Source organism: Malaya genurostris, chromosome 2, assembly GCF_030247185.1.
Source record: "Malaya genurostris strain Urasoe2022 chromosome 2, Malgen_1.1, whole genome shotgun sequence".
Lineage (NCBI taxonomy): Eukaryota > Metazoa > Arthropoda > Insecta > Diptera > Culicidae > Malaya > Malaya genurostris.
Genome location: NC_080571.1, coordinates 270,183,219 through 270,205,454, shown reverse-complemented (window position 1 = coordinate 270,205,454; position 22,236 = coordinate 270,183,219). Strand labels below are relative to the sequence as shown.

Below are 22,236 nucleotides of genomic sequence, written 5' to 3'. Positions count from 1 at the left end.
AAAACAATCCATTAAAAAGCTAAAAGGGACAGTCTTGTTGAAACTGCTCGCAAATTGTTTAGATGTTTTTCGCATGTGTTACGATATATCCCTATATAATTTTCTAAACCGATATGTAAAAATGACGTAAACTGTTAGTGGAAAGTGTATTTATTCAGAATTTGTGCGCACTTGAAGCGATTGTGCGTAATAATGTTTTTACGCGGAGCAGTGATGTGAATTTCGAATGTTTCACTCTAATTGTGATGAAGTTTTTTTTGTATCTTCAAACCTTCCGAGCTGCGCCGTCCGGTGTACTATTTGTATTCGGTTTTTGTTTTCCGAGTGCTCAAAGTTTTCAGTGAGAATGAAGAAACAGTGATTTAGAAGAAAAAAAAATTCAAAAAGATGTTTACGTTTCGTTTATGTCTTTTTCTCCAACACAACATCGTATTTATACCTGCCAATATAGAAAAGACAACCGCGTCTGAATTTTTTTCGGCAGTAGTGTGCCATCTAGTGGCTAGTAGTCATTAAGGTGTTACCGTTTCGGTGACAGGGCGCCATATAGCTGCAGATTGCAGAAGCCAATTCAACCATTCATATTGGTTGAAAACAACATTATATTTCTTTAATTCAACTAAAAAATTAGTTGACTGGATATGAAGTGTGCCTTAGCTAAGAAATGACAGTACGTTTAATTTGTGAATTCAACTAAAAAAAATAGTCATTTCAACAAATATTTTATTATTATTAAGGGAATGAGAATAAAAAATCTAAATCAGCAAAAGTAAGATTTTTTTAGTTGTCTCAAAAAATAACTAACTAAAATCAGCAAATCAACTAAATTTTTCGCGAAAATGCTGATTTCGGTCGTTCCGTGCATGGTTTCGAGTCTACCATGAAAAATGGGTTTTCTTTCTTAGTGCTCAATTGTTATACCATTTTACAGTTCGTCGCATGCTGATCCATAATTGTCACCACTGGATAGAATCCAGCGTTTCTCAAAAGTTTAACTGCATGTACAATTATTTCGGCTTGCTTTTCATTTCCCAGACTTGAATTGGCTAGAAAATTTCCGAATACCTGTAGAATGTCTAGAAACTGTAGAAACTATTATGACTAAAGAAATCAAGAGTGAAGATGTACTTGTTTGAAATTTGAATAGATGCTTCTAACCATTATTGTTATGACTTCATTTGCAAGACTTAAACATTGCTCTTCCTCTATATGTTTACGATCATCTCCATCATCTGGGAATACAAAAAAATTATCCGTTTTGGAGTTATACTCGATTAATGACTTAATAGACATTCCATCGATCAAAATGGCTACAACTTTTTTTTTTGGTCCATATCAAAACCAACTTGCGTTATACGACGTATGATTTCATAATTAGGTCTACTTACGCAACATTCAATCCAAGACTAAGGCGAACTTCATTTTCGTCACTATCTAGAATTATCGTAATCACTGGTATAAACCGTTGGTACGGAATTTGATTTAAGTCTGTGGTGAAATGAAAACCTTGTTTTGTGACAACGCTTGATTATGTTAGAGAACGCTCCTAATTAGTATATTTTAGTGCATTCTGTACTAACCCTTTGGAAGGATCATTGGGATTCTTGAAACTGGATATCGGGAAATGTCTTGATTTTTTTTGAGTGATTTGCAGCAGAAAGTAATTGTTATGGAAAGTTGCATACATAAATAATAATTGATATTGTGTGATTACTCACAGTTTTAAATTGTCAGGAAACTTAAAAAATGATACTGAATCCTTAGTCGGCTTTTACAGCCGTTAACAACACAACTGCGACAGATGTTTTGCTTTTTCCATTTCTAGTTTTATTTGTAAATAATAAATAGGTTAACATGGATACCAGCATTCTCATTGAACCTTACAGACTGAGGAGTCAATCAACAGATATTCTGAAATAGTTCATCGGTTCACGAACCGTGACCCAAAATGCTTCATAGGCTTTTATGATACTTCGTAATCTTGAGTTTATCTTTGCTAAGACTACAATTTAAATACGATCGAAAAATCAATACGTCGTTATTCAGAATAAGGTCCCAAGGTATCAAAACCGGACATAGAAGTACTTCTCATTGGAGTTATGCCAAAAAGGTGAGGAATCTGTGCGATCCGAAAATGTGAAGATGTATATAAAAATGAGTTTCGATTTCAAAAACTTGTATATTTCTACTAAGTGAAATAAAATCGTTTAAAAACCAGTTGTTTATCTTTTTCTGATTTCATGCATCAATTTTTACTGTCACTATTGTATTTCAACTCTTACAATCATTTACGCAGCGTATGTAAGCTAAATGATCCCTAGTTACCTGTCGCAAGATAAAAAAAACAGTTACTATGAATATTCTATTTTCAAGGACAAATATTTCTGCTATTTGGACCACACTACATCACTTTTTTTCTTTATCATGTGGGATATCTGTTTTTATCTTGCGACAGGTAACTAGAGATCATTTAGCTTACATACGCTGCGTAAATGATTGTAAGAGTTGAAATATAATACACCGAAACCTCCATTTACGAACTAAACGGGGGTTCGTAAAAAGAGGTAGTTCGTAAAAAAAGTTTACGTTATTTGGGATTTGGTTCGTAAAAAAAGTTTACGTTATTTGGGATTTGGTTCGTAAAAAAAGTTTTGTGTGATTATTGTGGAAACCGTGCATCATATGTTTATTTTCGGAACGGATGTGAAGAGTAAGTGCAAGAAAATGATGCTTGGGTTCGTTTCAAAATCCAAGATGGCGGCTTCCGGTTTATTGAGATTGCCTAAAACCCCTAACAATATGGGTATCTTCGGAACGGAAATGATGAGTAGATGTTGGAAAACGATGTTTGAAGTGGTTCTGAAATCCAAGATGGCGACTTCCGGTTTGTTGATATTCCTTGAAAACCCTTACAATATGGATATTTTCGGAACGGAATTGATGAGTAGATGTCAGAAAACGATGTTTGAGGTAGTTTTGAAATTCAAGATGGCGACTTCCGGTTTGTTGATATTCCTTGAAAACCCTTGCAATATGGGTATTTTCGGAACGGAATTGATGAGTAGATGTCTGAAAACGATGTTTGAGGTAGTTTTGAAATTCAAGATGGCGACTTCCGGTTTGTTGATATTTCTTGAGAACCCTTGCAATATGGGTATTTTCGGAACGGAATTGATGAGTAGATGTCAGAAAACGTTGTTTGAGGTGGTTTTGAAATTCAAGATGGCGACTTCCGGTTTATTGATATTCCTTGAAAACCCTTGCAATATGGGTATTTTCGGAACGGGGTTTATGAGTAGGTATCAGAAAACGATGTTTGAGGTAGTTTTGAAATTCAAGATGGCGACTTCCGGTTTGTTGATATTCCTTGAAAACACTTGCAATATGGGTATTTTCGGAGCGGGGTTAATGAGTAGATATCAGAAAACGATTTTTGAGGTAGTTTTGAAATTCAAGATGGCGACGGTTTGTTGATATTCCTTGAAAACCCTTGCATTATGGATATTTTCGAAACGGAATTGATGAGTAGATGTCAGAAAACGATGTTTGAAGTAGTTTTGAAATACAAGATGGCTACTTCCGGTTTGTTGATATTCCTTGAAAACCCTTACAATATGGGTATTTTTGAAACGGGGTTAATGAGTAGATGTCGGAAAATGATGTTTGAAGTGGTTCTGAAATCCAAGATGGCTACTTCCGGTTTGTTGATATTCCTTGAAAACCCTTACAATATGGATATTTTCGGAACGGGATTGATGAGTAGATGTCAGAAAACAATGTTTGAGGTGGTTCTTAGTTCCAAGATGGCAACTTCCGGTTTCTTGATATTCCTTGAAAACCCTTACAATATGGGTATTTTCGGAACGGGATTGATGATTAGTTGTCAGAATACGATGTTTGAGGTGGTTCTTGAATCCAAGATGGTAACTTCCTATTTTTTGATATTCCTTGAAACCCCTTACAATATGGGTACTTTTGGAAAGAGATTTAAAAGTAGACGTCGGAAAATTATATTTGAGGTGGTCTTGAAATACAAAACAGTGACTTCCGGTTGATTATTATCTTCTGGAAGTTTTTGCCATTTCCTTTAACTCTTTATTCCTTTAAAACACTATACCGTTCCGAAAATACCCATATTGTATGGGTTTTCAAGGCATATCAACAAACCGGAAGTCGCCATCTTGAATTTCAAAACTACCTCAAACATTATTTTCTGACATCTACTCATCAATTCCGTTCCGAAAATACCTATATTGTATGGGTTTTCAAGGAATATCAACAAACCGGAAGTCGCCATATTGGATTTCAGAACCACCTCAAACAACATTTTCGGACATCTACTCATTAACCCCGTTCCGAGAATACCCATATCGTAAGGGTTTTCGAGGAATATTAACAAACCGGAAGTCGCCATCTTGAATTTCAAAACTACCTCAAACATCGTTTTCTGACATCTACTCATCAATTCCGTTCCGAAAATATCCATATTGTATGGGTTTTCAAGGAATATCAACACACCGGAAGTCGCCATCTTGGATTTGAGAACCACTTCAAACATAATTTTCCGACATCTACTCATCAATTCCGCTCAGAAAATACCCATATTGCAAGGGTTTTCAAGGAATATCAACACACCGGAAGTCGCCATCTTGGATTTGAGAACCACTTCAAACATAATTTTCCGACATCTTCTCATTAATTCCGTTCCGAAAATACCCATATTGCAAGGGTTTTCAAGGAATATCGATAAACCGGAAGTCGACATCTTGGATTTCCAAAATACCTCAAACATCATTTTCCGGAATCTACTCTTTAAACCCGTTCCAAAAATACCAATATTGTAGTAGTTTCCATGGAGTCGGAAATCACTTTCGATGAATGACAAAACCTCTTTTTACGAAGTAGGTTCGTAAAAAAAGTTTACGTTATTTGGGATTTGGTTCGTAAAAAAAGTTTACGTTATTTGGGATTTGGTTCGTAAAAAGAGGTACGTAAAAAGAGGTTACGTATAAAAAGTGTTCGTAAACGGAGGTTTGGGTGTAGTGACAGTAAATATTGATGCATGAAATCAGAAAAAATAAACAACGATTGTTAAACGATTTTATTTCACTTATTAGAAATATACAAGTTTTTGAAATCGAAATTCATTGAATTATGTTGCCAGTTAGAAATATTTTCGAATACACTCTCTTGTCTAAGCTGAATAGAATATTGGGCTAGGCTAACTTGTTCGTTTTGGTGAACCAAATAATAGTGACTCGTTTGTATAGAACCTAGGGGTATTTTTATTTGTATTTGGTCCTACTTCAACAGTTCGAACAATCCCATATGTAGCGTTTACACTATTGCTGGTTGCCAGCATGCTGGTGCCAGTGTACTGCCCTCTTAGGAAAAAAAACGTTCGACGGTGGTCCTTCGTTGGTCTAATACGTTGGATCATTGGACCACAGTTGAATGTTTTTTCCTAAGAGGGCAGTACACTGGCACCAGCATGCTGGCAACCAGCAGAAGTGTAAACGGGGCAATAGGGCTTTCCCATGCCTTTTTTATGACAACTTTGATAGACACATTTTTTTTTATTGTTCTCAATGTGTTATATTCCAAATGAAAAAAAAAACCTTTCTGAAGATGATCCATTTCTTAGACATTGGCTACATTCAAAGATTCTTAAGATATCAATTGATCCTAAGCTTATGGAAATAGAGTTTTATTACATGATGTCTCGACTCATGTTCAGTAACCGTAAGTTAGATACATACCCTTAGCTTTTAGCGCTCGAGAAGTTCAGGGTATCGAGTATATTGTAAGTTTGTGCAGGTACTGTAACACAAACTCCAAACTGAATGGCTCTCTATGAGCCCAAAATAATTTAAACGAAAGAAGTTTTATAATCTCTTGTCATGTCTTGTCTCTATCCCCTGTGGTTGTTTGAACCAACGCAAAAAACATAGCGAAAAACAATTTTAAATGCAAGCCGTGGTACTTCATTCCAGTGCGAAAATAGATCTCCTGTTTTCCTTGCAAGCTTTTGATACCTCCTGAGAAGCCATTAACTCAAAGTGAAATGTGAAAAAATATCAATCATTTCTCTTGAATTACCGTTGTTTCATCTCGTAATGACACTGGAAGCCACCGAATGAGTTTATCTATATTTGTAAAAAAAATCAACCTGATGCGCTAACAGTTTATTCAATTATGCAAGTGGCTTTTTATGTGCATGTACATGACTCACACTCATTAGAGAAAAACACGCCAAGACTTGTAAAATGTTCAAGTTCATTGCTTTTACCATTCAGCAGCAACATTCCGGCTATAGAAAAAAGTGCAAAATTGAGCTCTCGATGCACTCTCTATCTCATTCATTATTGATGAAATGTTGATAATTGTTTACACTGCCGAAATGCAGATTGTTCGAGAGGATCGTTCATAAGATACTTTAATGTTGCTTGTTTTGCTCTGGCTAAGATTTGATAGCAAAACATTAGCATCCACAAACCATTTGTATACCGTTCACAACTTCGAAAAAGTTCCCATTAAAATACAAACTGAAAAACAAATTTCAAAAATGCACTTTTTTTCGAACGTAGACCACAAATCTCAAGTTTATCTTTTCCTCTAGTCTCTCACATTTGAAAACCAACTTCTATTCAGTGGGTTGCAATTTTATGTTCACCATTTCCCATTCATCATTGACAAACGGCTGGTTGTCGGCTTGGGGCTGACTTATGCAGCTCGCCACAATTGGTGCAAACCTTTTGTTCCACTTTCCCAGCCACAGGTAATCAGTCATCGGAGTCAAACAAGACCAGCCAGCCAGCCAAGGCATTCCCAGGCCGCAGCCTTTTCAGCAGCCTGAACGGCAATTCAAACTCGGTCCACGGCGCTACAGACAGTGGACGACAAACCTGTTTTCTCATCATCATCGGCGGGTTGAATCGAAAACATGACCGGCCTGCATGGCACGCTATGTTGCTGGTAAAGAAAAACGACCTGGGAAATATTAAATGTCAACAGCAATGAAAAGAGCCTATGATTGTCTGTCATGCCCAACATATTACCAAAGCCGATTTATTGAGTTCGCGGTCGTCAGAATGAATTCAGTACACCAAAATAACAGTTTAAAACACTCTTCTACTGCATGGACCCATGGACCGCATGATTACATAGGTTGGTTTTTACTTAGCCACTTTACCAATTCTCCGAAACGAAGGTCAAAATCATTGACCCGTTCAATGTTCGACGCTAATCAAATGTTGAACGCATCTTTCGCTGCAACGCGCCACATACGGAGATTCAGGTTCCTACAAACCGTTTGGATGCCGTTACCAATTGCAATGGTACGCTGAACATGCATGATGACGGTGGTAGAGATGGTAATCACAAGGATGTCTCTATCGGCTTTACCTTCCCTTCTAAATTCTAGGCAACCAAACTGCATTTACCATTCATAATGATCTTCCAATCGAAAAGAAGAGCTTTCAACGAAATAAAAAACGTTGTCTGTTAACAAGAGTTTTCTTGAAATCAGAATTCAGCGATGAAAATTCAGCCGGATTTTGTTTCTGTGTCGACATAATAAAATATTTGTAGTCTCGGAATATTTATTTTTCGAATAAACTATTTCGGTTGATTTTTAAAATCAAATATAGTCATGCCGCACTTCGAAACTGCAATTCTAATAAAAGAATAAACAGAGGTAATCAAAATTTTAACACGATAATTCATAATCGAAAATTCCAGTGAAACCTATCCTTTTTAATACTCAGAATATTGTAGCATCGGCGGTCCGTAACACTGGCTTCGCACTGCTTCTCTACATTTACAAGAGTAGGCTGCGAGTTGTTGTTTCGCTGTTGAACTCATTATTTGATAACAAAAAAAAATTTTTTTGAAGGAAGGAATTTTTGTTTGTCACTAATTCAGTCACTAGCGAAGTTTTCAGACTACTAATTTCGGTGCTTTTGAGATCGAAATTAACGAGGACCATCATAATGGATGTGATTTCGTTCTGCCTTCATACGGCTTGTTCAACAAATTTGGTTAGTTCTGAGACCAGTTTTAATAGAGTGTTAAAATGTTCAACTCACATGACGCAATAATTCCGTAACTTAAAGTCGGATCCGGATTATGTTCGGTGGCAACCCATGAGACCTATTTTTTAATAATAGCTGGTAAAAATAGCTACAGTCATCTATCTAAGATCTTTTCCGATTCTTTTTAATCACTAGTTCCGGTGCTTCGGGAACCGGTAAAGTCGGAAAGAGTTTGTTTGGCCCTCAATTTAGAAGATCTGTCAATACAAAAAGCTATTCAGCCAGTTGAGGTTCAACATTGTCATTTAAATCCTTTTCGGTGTTGTCACTTATGTGACGATTCGAAATTCCTCTCACTCTGACATCAAAACTCCGGAATCGGAGATCAAATCCGGTTAGAATTCAACAGAAATTGGTCAGATCATAATATCTGTCATTTTTATCTAATCAGAACAATTTCAAAAATAGATAGCAAGTCATCAGACCACATACTACGATCTTGATAAACCTTTGAACACGTTTTCAGTATAACAAACCTTTTATTTTGCACGAATGTAGAGACCAATCAAGACATTTTGGACATTTCATGAATTTTTAAGACATCTGGCCAAATTCATCTACATTTTTTAACACGATTAATTTCCTACAATTAATTACTCACTTTTCTAAGAAATTAGCTGATTTACCCGGCGTTGCTCGGAAATGTTTCGTGAAGGCAAGGCCGAAAAAAATTGTCCACACCATCGATACTCTGATTGTAATGAAACACAACTTAAACGACAACCTGATTGAACAATAATCCGTTCATGTTCAGATTGGGAATGATTAGTGTCCCATCTCAGATCTCACCTTTCTCTTAAAAAAATACCTTATTACAGATCTCCTCCATGATTACCCTGAGTAGTGTAGAAAGTATCTGTGCTTTTCAAAAAATATCGATTCCCATCTTTAGTACATGTGCCATACTTGGTGGCGAATCGTTTAGTTGTTTCGTAGCTATGTTGAGACTTAAATACACTCGCGTTCATAGGCAGATAAAGAATTATTTTCCCTTAGTTCTTTTAATTCCCCGGGAAAAGGTAACCAGATCTTTTGATATTATTCAAATAAAGTTGCGTTGTATTCAAATTAACAACAGCAATACTATCTACTACGGCCTTGAAATTCTTGCCACTCTCTTGTTTTCCAAAAAATGGAAGACGAAAGTTTATTTTCAAAAAACCCTCCTTCTAGTCCAAATGTCCATTCTCTTCAAATTATATAAATTTCGTCATTGACCCCCTCTCCCCATGTTTAGGACTTTTGCTACACTATCTTTTTCCCCGAAAAAAGGTTCTGATGATCATCTATGAAGGGCAATAAGTATCTGTGCCAAATTTGATAGCAATCCGTTCAGTAGTTCCGGAGTTATGCCGTTACAAACATTACATCCCCCTTTTTTGAGGCACGTACTACATCTACCCCACACGAATACCTTTATAATCATATCTAAGTTGCGCAAAAAGTTTCTATGGTTTTCAAAAAGTATCGATTTTCGTTAAATATATTTTTTCATGACCCCTGTTAAGGACTCTTGCTACGATCCCTCCCCTATAAAAATACCCTTACAACTATCTCTGAAGAGCAAAAAGCATCTGTGCCAAGTGTGATAACAATCCGTTCAGTAGTTTCGAAGTTATGCCGTTACATCCCTCTTTTTTGCTACATGCACACCTCATATACGAGGTCTGTTCAAAAAGTACCCGGAATTCTCATTTTTCTAAAAAAATATTTGTTTATTCGTCTACATCTATATGGTCCCCTTCAAAGTAATCCCCCCCTAGATATAATACATTTATGCAGCGTTTTTTCCAGTCTTCGAAACACCCCTGATAGTCACTTTTTGTAATGCTCTGTAGCACTCTCAGCGATTCTGCCTTTATCTCCTCAATCGATGGAAAACGCTTTCCTTTCATGGGTCTCTTTAACTTTGGAAACAGGAAAAAATCACACGGAGCGATATCTGGTGAATAAGGAGATTGGGGCATGATTGAAGTCTTGTTTTTAGCCAAAAAATCATCAACAAATTCAGCAGTTTTGGAACGAATTTTGCTGCCACTCGTTTCATGCCCAAAACATTTGAAAAAATATGTGGCATGAGCCAACTGATATGCCAACTTCATCAGCAACTTCTCTAATAGTGATTCGGCGATCATCCATAATCATTTTTTTCACTTTTCCCACATTTTCATCGATTATTGACGTGCTGGGTCGACCGGAGCCTTCGTCGTCTTCAACGTCTTCGCGGCCATCTTGGAAACGCTTATACCACTCGTAAACACTTGTTTTTTTCATAGAAGACTCACCGTAGGCTCTCTGTAACATTTCGCACACTTGGTTACACTTTATTTCATTTTTCACGCAAAATTTAATACAAATTCTTTGACTCTTCAATTCTTCCATTGTTTAAACTAACAAAAACCGCCGAGATCAAAAAAACACATCTACACCAGCCGCTACAAGACAGAATGTAAACAATGAATACAGCTGAAAATTTCACCATACATTAAGGACATACGTACCAACACAATAAAAAAAAATTTGATCACCACATTCCTTTTGTGGAATTTGGCCTTGTTGTTTCAACAGACTTCGCAGCCGATTCCTAGCTAGTGTACAGAATCACTGCATGGATAGTACTATGGATCCTACTGGCACTAAGAATCCTTCCAGGTCGGGGCTCGAACATACGACAACTGGCTTGTAAGACCAGCGTCCTATGCATTGAACCGCCAACCCGGGACATGTTTGCATGCACAGAAAAGAATAATGAAATTTACACGACATGTAATTCAATGATACTATGAAATAGACATTAATTGAATAAAAAATTTGATTGAGAACCATTATCGATGTAAAAGTAAATTAAAATGCCTTAATTTTTCAAAGAATTCTACAACATAATCAAATTTACGCTTAGTTTTGCTTTTAAAGTAGCTTAGCTCCAATCGATAGTCAGTTAACGACCAAACGTATCCATTCCGGCTATACCAGTCACCAGCTTCCGGTTTCGGAAGCACCGAAAATAGTGCTCTAAAACTCAAAAATGGAACGAATTCACTTTTTCCAGTGATGTCTTGAACCATTGTTGGAAACTTAAGTTCAAATGAAACGTCTTATGATTCCGTACGAAACTCCTGAATCCTGTACAAAATTCCTAATTGTCTTATAAAGCGAACCGGTTAACACATATGCTGGTACGAAAGAAAAAAAACAAAACACCGTCTCTACGAACGAAGCACGCTGTGTGCGGTGTTCGATTTCGCACACGCGGTAAAGAAAACGAGAACCAACATTAAAGCTCGGTTTGGAAAACACAACAGGCACCAAGTTCTCATGGCCTCGAGTTTTCAATTTTGAAGAAATCAGAATCACGGCGCTGGCACGAATGTAATATGAATTTTCAAAACATTTTTTTCACTTTTCTTGAGGTACCCCCAAACATGATTTTTGAACGTTTCAACAGCTTTTTCGAGAGTATTGAATCGCTCTCCAGGCAGTTTATTCTTAACGGAACAAATAGAAGTCGTTGGGTGCCAAGTCAGGAATGTACGGCGGATGGTCCATCAATTCGACGTTTTGGGTGCTCAAATATTCGGTTGTTTGAGCCGATGTGTGAGAGCTTGCATTATCGTGATAAAAAATGACTTTGCGTCTTGCGTTAGTTTTCCTTATTTCACGAAAAACTTCTGACAAACAAATGATGGTACACCAATCAAAATTGACGGTCTTACGATCCTCTGAAGCAGCAAACCACCATCATCTTTGAAGTGCTTCGAGCGCGAACAACTTTTGTTGGATTTGGTTCTTCTTGGAACACCCATACCGTCGATTGCTGTTTAGTTTCAAGCTCATATGAGTAAATCCATGTTTCGTCACTTGATGTTATATTTATCGGCAAGCGAACTACAACCACGGTCGAATTCGTTATATCAGTTTTTTTCAGTCGCCTAAGATGGTGCTACACTGCCAAAAGTCGAACTAAGTTGATTGAAGCACAACTTTTCCTCACGGTTAAAGCTAAACCCACGCTACTCAAACAGCTTTTTTTTTAAATCAACGGATGCAATTTTAGCATAAAAAATTGACTTACGAAGACATCAAAACTACTTCAAAGTTGTTGGAAAATTTATTTATGCGACTGCGATTAGCATTTGTCGAGTAGCAGCTTCTGTATAAAAAAATTGACAACGTTCAAATTCGAGAATTTTTGGGTCTTATTCATAAAATTTGGCACTATGAATAATCGAAAGATTTATTGAAGATCTATGGAGTGAAATTAGCAAATCCTGGCCAGCCCAGTAAGCCTCTTGCTTTAGTTCAAAACAACAACAAAGTTTTCACTATGGCGCAGTTATAAAATTTGGTTACTTAATTAGAGTTAAACTTTGCGTCTGTTAGCGGTTCAAGTTGAGTTACTATGCTGTTGAACTGCTATGCACTGATTAGTTGATGGAAAATGAAACGTAAACAAAGCAAAACTGATTATGTACACAATTAGCACTTATTGAATTCCTAACAAAGCCTAGATGTTGTCGGTTTAGCAGTGGTATTTGAATTGCTGATGCTAAGTAGATACCTCGGAAATATACTGCAAATACTATTTTTGGGGGTTTGTATCCGAACATGTCCTGGACATCCAATCTAGATTGATAATGACTTCATCGCATCTACTAATCACAGGGGTATGCTGGAGATATAAAGTCGACTGATCTGGCTAGTCAACTGATAAGTCGTGACTCACCGAAGTCAAAAGTTTAAATATTTATATTTATACTTTCCACTAGTAAGTCATCTTCTATTGACAAACTATGATGATTCAAAAACCATCCTCTATCACCGTGAGACGCAACGAAAAAACTGGAGCATGAGACAAATATTACGTCCGAAGAAATTATGTATTAAAAACCAAACAGAAAGTTTTTTTTTCTAAAACTTCGAAACATAAACAACGTACCGCCACCGCAACATAACAGCACACAGCACAGCTGATTCGCGCCCACCCAACCCACTCACCGAGGGCGAAGCCCAAACACCATCTCCGCAGAATAACCATCCAGCGCGAAAAAGCATCCAACCGGCTCGAGCGGTGCCGGGAAATGACTCCTCCTTGGCTCCGCGTGGTACCGTACCGTACCGTACTGCTGCGGTTTGGAGTGAGGGAAAGGAAGCTCTACGGTACCTCCACCGTGTGTCGTGCAGACTTGGGCACTAACTCGGTCCAACCGACCTAGAGAGAGGTGAAAAATTCAAAAACTGCATCAGTTTTAGATGCCTGCTATATAAAGACCCATCATCGGGGATCTCTGGCCGCAGTTTGGATCTTACTTTCTTTCTTTGTACATAGCCGATTTCGTATTCGGGACAGTTTTTTTTTCACTGGAAGTGACATTTAACGGTTAGCTAATACGGGCGAAAAGTGCGTGATCTCGAAAATTACAAAATCTCGACCATGAAGTTTCTGGTAAGTGCTGTTATGTAAACCTAGGGGGAAAAAATCGGTGATCTGTGACTAGCCCAACAGTGAATGAACTTTTAAGCGTGACCTGAAAACCGAGCACGAATAAAATCAGCATCTTTCACGGGTGCCATTCGGTTCCCTGACCAATATTTATAGGCTCGATACACAAAAGATGTCAAGCAGCTTGTGGTGGCGCACCGGGGGTTCTTCGCTTCTGCACAGCCGTTGTTCGAGTTCCTTTGGCAAATATCTTTCTTTTTGCATCAAAGGGTTTGGCCCTCCAAAGAAACTTCGTGATTCATTGACGATGAGGCAACACGAGCTCCAACCATGATTACCTAACATCAACCGGACTGAAGACGGCGAATGGCGGGCGCGCGTGGATGACTTCTAGATGGGCGCTGTTTAGAAAATATCAAATGTCTGCCAAGGTGGTTGGAGAAGTGCAACACTGGGATGGTAATTCAAGCCCCAAGCCAATACTAGCCTCACCCCCGTCTCCGGTTGCCGTCTGTGCAGCTTCATTCAACACCCCACGACCACAAAAAATTGGAATGATGTGTGCGAACTGCAAGTCAATCTGCATAGAATGACTGGAATCTGAAGACTTATTTGTGTGCGATAAATAGGGCATAACAAATGACGGTACAGTAAACGGTGTGCTTTACTTTCGCTTTCTACCGTGGAAATCGAAAGGAACACAGTTGTGTGCGAGGCTTGTGTGAGCGAATCATCTGTTGAAAGTGAATGTGAGAGGAGTGCTATAAATTTGCCTCTTATTGGTCGGAGATAATTAAATGCAAATTAGATTCGGTTCTTCCAATAAGAAGAGTTAAGTTTAACATTAACAGTTCCGAGGTTGTATTCCATTGGTGATGATGCAACATTTGAAACTCGTGTGCTGAGATTCATTCGTATGAAGGAAGTAGAATTCTTTAGTCATATGAATTCTAATCTTTAACACCAACATTAATTTCCATAACTGGCGCTGTGATCCGGAATATAAGATAGTCTCACAAAACAGTGATCAGATAATCGTGTTGTGATCTGGAAGGATTCTTAGTTTCTATAAGATGATAGTAATAATCATGCATGTTAAGAATCAAATTCGAAGTCTGCTGAAACAGAAGCTCAAGTTCGGGATTGGTATATGCTACAGTTACAGTTACTTGTCTTGTTAATTGTTGATCTAGAAATGTAATAGTTCATTGATAACAAATCGAACAAAAAGGCTCCGATCTGACAAAGAAAACAAATTTAGCAATGGTTTCAACATTCGATGCAAATCTTTTCCAGTAAGCTTCTTTTTGATTGAAAAAAAAGGGAATAGTCGATGGGGGCTAAATCTAGCGGATATGGTGGATGCGGTAGTAATTCGAATTCGAATTTTTCAATTCATGAAACTCGATCAGCTTATGAGAAAATGCTACACCCATTTAGCAAACAATTTGTCCATGTTGAGGTTCTCATGCCAAATTGTAAATACATTTCCTTTTGATACCTTTACGATGTCAGCTATCATCTGCAGGCCCGTTCCCAGGATTTCATTTCGGGAGGGGCCCAAAGAAAACATCTAAACATCTAACTGATTTAGACTAAAGCCGAAGTTTAATAGAAGATGCAAAAAGTTTTTAAAAGCGTGAGTGCAGATTTAAAAGTAAAAATCAATTAAAAAGAATTTTCGAATTCGTAAAGAAAGAAATTATCAATTTAAGTAAAGAGTCACATATTTTGGATGGAACTATGAGGGTTTGAAACAAAAAGTTTTACGTGTTAAAGGGAAGAGATCGATTTTTGCCTTTCCCTTATTATATAGTCCCACAGTTTGGATTCAACCTCCGATTCTGGAATAACAGAGTGGTGAATGTTGAATATTTCAATTTCACGAGTGTATTTCAATAAGTGACGATGAAAAAACGAGCAAACACTTTGAAACTATTTAGTAAGCGCTTCTAGTTCGCAAATTTTGATGATTATTTGTCGAACATATCCATTTATCCATCTCTTTGGATCGCTTAGGAGCCGACTTCAGTACATTGTCGGATCCAGATTTCATTAACAGTAACCAACCGACACGAAGAGTTCTACCGAGCCTGCATCAGTATAACCAAACACGCTTCCGAAGTGTGCTTGCGTTCGTCATTTCATTCCTCAGTATGCATGTATGGCACCCAGCAGCAGAATATCTTTTTTATCTGTAGAATCTTGTTTAAACTATGGTATTAGTACTCAATACCAACCCATTTAGCGTTTGTTAACTCGCACAACATCACTTTCCAGTCATCTAGCACCATTTCATTCAGTTTTGACATTGTCCTTTGTAACAGCATCGGAAGTCTGCCACTGAAGGCTCCATTGGGTGCCGAGTTTCGATCACAACGAAGCTCTCAAAACCAATATTTCACATTGTAATTTTAAGGAACCCTAGCCTAATCATGTTTATCGTACTTTTGTTTGAAAATTTTTTTTATGAACTTTTATAATATGGTTGTGTAAATAGTATGCATCAAAACAATTGAAGAAAATACCCGATTTCGGAAGGAGCCAGGGCCTGTTGGTTCTCGAGAGGATTTCTGGAACAACAGCATCACTGGTATTAAATCTTAGTTTGTTTAAATTCAGCATACCCGTCAATAATGGTACATTTGCTTGAAACAGAGCCCGAACAATATTTACCAAGTCTTTTTATTACTTTTCATATTTAAGGCTATGCAATCACTATGCAAACCAAATTTTGAACCGAGGCCCGGAGGACCGAGTGTCATATACCATTCGGCTCAGTTCGACGCAAGTCCATATATAGAGCGATTTTGTGCACTCGATTTCTAAGAGATTGAACCGATTTCAACAAACTAAGATTCAAATGAAAGGTCTTGTAGTCTCATACAAAGTTCCTAAGTTTCATTCGAATCCGGAATCAGGTTCCGGACGTACAGGATGATATGTGCAAAAAAATAAATGCGCACTCAATATTGCTCAGCTTAGATTCAAACGAAAGATATTGTCGGCCAATACAAAGTTCCTGAATTTTATTTTAATTTAATTTCCGGTTTCGACATTTCAAACTATTTAGCCACTTTCTTCAGAGATGACGTGACCGATTTTTTAAAAACTAAAGTTCAAATTAACGGACTTATGGTTTCATACAAAACCCCTGAATTTCCTTCGGAGTTTACTTCCGGTTTCGACATTTCAAACTATTTAGCCACTTTCTTCAGAGATGACGTGACCGGTGAAGAGTACTAAACATTGTATAACATCGCTCAGAGCGGCGAAGCAAAACGGTGCACAGTAATACCAAGGTGGCAGAAATCCAAAAAATAAATTTAGTTTTTTCCTGCACTGTATTATTTTTTTTAATTCTCAGATAAGTGAAGGATTACAGTTTAAAGTATAAAATTTTTTGAATAAGAAATAATCTCTCCATATCCTCTCAAAGATAAGGTATTGTAAACTTTCTTCTCATCCTTCCATACAAAATATATGGCGCAATGACGATGTTTTGCGATTAGAGTTCTATATAAGTAGGAAAGGGCTGCCACTGTTCAATAGTATTTGATTTTATAGCATTTTTTCTCTACACTATTATTTTTAATAGTTTGCGGGGTCGACGATAAAAATCACAGAAACAAGGGCCAGGGTTTTGTAGCTGAAGTCGGTGTCAGTAAAATTTAAATAAACGTCTTTATGATAAATGAAATCAGAATATTTTTAACATACTTAACATAAAACACCTATATAAATGTCGTTATATAAATCTATTTATAATATATCAGGCGTTGGAATAAACTATTAAAGTTTCAAGATTTTTAGTGAAAGTATCATTGCAGTACCGTTTTTCAAAGTATAGTCCATCGTTATATACCACCACTGAAACTCGGATACCGCGTTTGAAAAATTCCTTTTCCTCAGATTCGACAAAAGAATCGATCCAATTTTTGGTGGTGTAGTAGTTTTTGAAGCTGACCTGACAAGTTATGCGCCATGGATTGGAGCAAATGGCAACCGTATGGAACAATGTCAGGTAAAATAATGGCGGCTTGGGCAGAACTTTTCATTTCAGCTATTCTAAAAATAGGCTTTTACAACTTTCGAAGCATGGAGTCTTGCATTGTCATGAAGCAAATATACTATGCCATGAAGATCTTCATATTGCGTCCGTTTTTCATGCAATGCTCTGTCCAAACGCAACTTTCTTCCATCTTTCCGACGATTTTCGGATCCCGGCTCGAAAAAAGGAGTTCTCTTTTGACGCTATCCATGAAGCAATCCATTTTTCCATCTCTCGAAGGATTGAAAATGTTGATCTGCCAGTCCGTGTGCCATCGAACGGAATAGGTGGAAGTCAGAAGGGTCGACATCTGGGGAATACGGCGGGTGGGGCAAGACTTCCTATTTCAGCGTTTCCAGGTACTTTTTGACCACTTTTGCGATGTGAGGCCGAGCATTTTCGTGTTGGAGGATGACTTTGTCATATCGCTCTTGATATTGTGGCCGCTTTTCTTTTAGCACGCGACTAAGGCGCATCAGTTGCGTTCGGTAGCGATCTCCTGTGATGGTTTCACCCGGTTTTAAGAGATCTTCATCAAGCAATGCTTCTAGTTGTTCATCTTGGAAGGTTTCTTCTCTTTTACCACCATGTTTGTCTTCGACATCGAAATTACCATTTTTAAAACGTTGAAACCACTCCTGACACGTTCTTTTACTCGAAGTAACATCACCGTAAGTTACTGAGAGCATTCGATGCGCTTCAGCTGCATTTTTTTGCGAATTGTAACAGAAAGGTAAAACTTCTCGCAAATGGCGAGAATTGGGCACATAACCAGACATTTTCGAGCGTGAATAATACGAAAACAAGAACAACTGTCACTGAAACGGCGATGACAATTCGTTAGGCACTGTACACACTCACTTTAAAGGCATTATCATCTATGTATTTTAACCAGCCTCAGCCGGTACAGTCACCTATCGGAAAACGTCGGAAGTAAAGTTGTATACCTGATACTTGTGTTTGTGTTCTTTCATAAAATCGAAAAACTTAAAAAAATTCCAAATACAGAGCATTTTCCAAAAATTAATAGTTTTGTTAAACAAAAAAAAACACTTTTTCGATTGTTACTCTCCCAGCTTCCATCATAGTGCAATAAACTACATCAGTTGTATGTTACAACATATCAGAAAATAAAAATATTAGGATAAGCACTTCTGGAGAAAATTGATGTTTTCAAGATATAACGAAAAGTTTTTTTCTCTGTGTATACATTTTCCACACAGGTTTAATCATTATTTGAAACATTAGTTAAAGCTCCTACTCAATCACGAAATAAATAAAAATACACAAGTTAATTTATCAAAAAAGTCGTCATTTTTCAGTCCATAGCGAACTCTAAAAAAGTCTAATATGATTAAGATTATCGCTTGATGGATGTTAGCATCCATCACCACCTCTTACATTAAAGTTCGAAGATAGTTGGATAGTGTCCAATTTACATCTAATACGTTAATAAAGATAAAGCAACAGGGTGCAATTACAGTCTTACTTAAGTCTCTTAATCTCTTTATGAGGCACCAGGTTTTGTCAGTCTTAATTTCCGAAATCTACAGATTCTTAATTTTAATACTTGGCATCCCTCCCCGGCTTTATATAAAGACAAGTTCAAAAATTATATCGTTGATTCGAAACGACACCTCGATGCTCCGAATCCGATGCTTTTTATAAGAAATGGAGAAATATCAAATAATTCTTTATGATAATCTGTGAGACTGAGATAGCTCTGGCGTGTACAATTTTGACTAGGAAGTCATTGTGATTTCCAATTGGATTCTAAAAAAGATGAAACAATCTATTACAGGCAGAATCAATAGTGGATTTGAAATTCACAAGGAATTCCGAATCAAATCCGGACAATTTAACTGAGCAGTGGTGTTTTTAAACACAGCGCTCCCATGAAACTCTGCCGACTTCCACTTCTGCACACTGGAAACGTAAATCGCTGTGAACAAGTGTTTTCTAATGAAGTTCCTTTATACTATTCCGCTGCTCACTTCACTCCAACAAGGATTAGCAGTCCTTTGGTGTGGTTTTGCTGTGTGTTCTGCTGCGACAGTTCTTCGGCACAATTCTCCTACGTAGTCTCATTTTCTTTTATTCACAAAGTCAATCAAAGCCAGAATAATGTTTCATCAGCTTAGCTTTACCGGAGGCAAGACAGATTAGAAAAAAGTAAATGTCTAGCATTGCGGAAGTGTAAATTTTCGAAAAATATACCTCAGAGGCTAAACTGAACTAAACTCTTTCCAGTAAAATTGTTCATTTGAATCACTTTATGAAGAAAACCCATTTTCTTTCCTATCGCTCAACCGGTAAAGACGTTTGAGAATCATTGTATCTCATTGCCGCTTGTGTATCTTTTAATACTGAGAATTGATGACACCATCTGGTGAACGACTTTCAATGTTGTCCGTAAACTTACATCTACAAATGCCACAAAAAGAAATCCGCTGGCTTTTTCTGTTTCTGTAAAAAAAAATAAATAGGAAAATTGAATTTTTTTCTAGCATTTCATGGAGTGACCCTTAATATCTTTAAACTTAATATAATCTAGTGTTTTAAAGTGATCCCTGACATCTTTAACCTGAATATTTCTATTCAATTTTCAGATTTTCTCGATACTGATAGCCTCCGCCTACGCTTACCCACAGCACAATAATGACTACGATCAACGCCAGCAACACATCGAGAAACGGATTGCACAGCATGAAACCACCACTTGGATTCCGATCCTGAAGTACAATAAAGAACAAGGAGAAGATGGAAGCTACAAAACCGAGTAAGAAATTATGTTAAAAAAAATTGTACCGTAGCAGTCTTTAACTGTTACATCCTTCCTTCGAGCAGATATCAAACCGGCAACAATATCGTACACGAGGAATCCGGTTACCTGAAAGATTTCTCCGATGCACATCCCAATGGGGTCCTGGTGCAGCAGGGTGCCTACTCGTACGAAGCCCCCGATGGTCAAATCATTCACGTTCAGTACACGGCTGACGAGCGGGGCTTCCGAGTAACCGGAGATCATCTGCCGACCGAACCGCCAGTACCGGAAGGTATCCGCAAAGGGCTGGAGGAAATTTACGCCGGTATCAAGCGCCGGGAGCAGGAGAACAAGAACAACCCAAAGTATGCGGAAACGGCGGCCCAGCGCGCCGAGCTGGACTACAACGGACAGTACTATCAACAGTAGAGGCTGATGACAACAGGCTATTGAACCGTTTCAAGCACCGTGCTTGAGTGCATTTTATGTATTTATTATAATAACTTTAATCATAAGAATATTCTAACTCGATTGGAATATGGAACCAATGTTTTTTTCCGTTTGTCTCGGGAAACCACCGAGAGCGCACGAAAGGATTCTGGAAAAATCGAAGACTGTGATTTTACTTCACTCTGTTGAATATCCATTTGGCATCATAAAGTGAAAAGGAATGTAATGTGTCTGCCAATCATTATTTTGTACATTTGATGACAGCCATGCGGATTTTTTTTTATTTACACTTATCGAATTTGTGGACAGCACTGAACTGGCAAAAATAGATTGTAAAACTACAGATTAGATATTTGAAATATGGATTTGTTACTTTTAATTATTCTACGATAATTATATCTAAGATAACGGTACCCTCATCCATCTCGGTTCCAGTAGTCATTTCATATACGAAAACCATTAGTTACACGGAAAAGCCAGTGATCGCAAAACAACTAAAATATTAGTTGTTTTTCTGAATTTGATTAGTTAAAATTTGGTACAACTAATCAATTGTAATTTTAACTATACTGGCCATTTTTATTTATCGTGCTGGCAGTTTAGCAATGACACCCAGCAAATACATGCACCACAAACGAGTAATGAAACGTTACAGTTGAGCAATGACATACACCCTAAGGGGAAAACGAAACGATTCAATGAGGTGTCACTCGTGCAACTGAGCAACAATACAATCCCAGCAAAGTTACCTGTATGCATGAAAACAAAAAAATGTCTTAGTTGTTATAACCAATTATTCAGTTGTTTGAGCTAAAGACGCCTATTGCAATAAATAGTTTTTACTGCTAGTCTCTTCGAGGGGCAGCTAATCGTTCACAGCTTAAACAACGAAATTTAGCCTAAATAGCTGCTTATAGTTTTATCATTAAACTCCCAGATGATGTAGAAATGCAACAAAAGATTAAAATTCACCAGCAAAATATACTGCAAATACTTTTACTTCGGACATTTATACTGTGAGAATATGCATTTATTGAATGGAAAAATCAACAGATATGTTAGTTAAATCAACAAAATTTTAATTGAAACAACCAGAGCGTGAAACAACAATTACAATATCGTAATTTTGTGATCTGCGGGTTCTCCGTGTAGAGTGAGAGCTGCTGTCTCTGTTAAATAGATTGATTTTAATGGTATGATTAAAATAAATGCATTCGCTTCGAGTTTTCGCGCCGTTATAACAGCAGTATTTCATAATTTTCCTCTCATTTTCTCTTCGATATTCCTTCTTAGAACCGAAGCAAACATATTGTATCCGATTTTATTACAATTCGTTGATTGAAAGTCGATTAATTAGGAAAAATAACATTTTCGGCCAATTGATGGGATTGAATTTCCTGCACTTCTTCACTCTTCAGTTATAGAAATGGATGATACG

General features: G+C 37.4%; 1 protein-coding gene across 1 annotated transcript; it reads left to right on the top strand.

The window, feature by feature from the left end:
* The first annotated feature begins 13,369 nt into the window (after positions 1 to 13,369).
* Positions 13,370 to 21,024, top strand: LOC131429997 (endocuticle structural glycoprotein ABD-4). The gene is made up of 3 exons (XM_058594598.1): positions 13,370 to 13,536; positions 20,194 to 20,363; positions 20,432 to 21,024. Exons 1-3 carry the CDS (start codon positions 13,525 to 13,527, stop codon positions 20,775 to 20,777), a joined length of 528 nt encoding a protein of 175 aa, XP_058450581.1. The 5' UTR covers positions 13,370 to 13,524; the 3' UTR covers positions 20,778 to 21,024.
* Positions 21,025 to 22,236: the final 1,212 nt, after the last annotated feature.

What these genes read in the sequence shown, in the direction of transcription:
- LOC131429997 (XM_058594598.1), top strand. An exon ending in GATGGAAGCTACAAAACCGA is followed by an intron (nt 20,364 to 20,431) that starts GTAAGAAATTAT and finishes TCCTTCGAGCAG; the next exon opens with ATATCAAACCGGCAACAATA.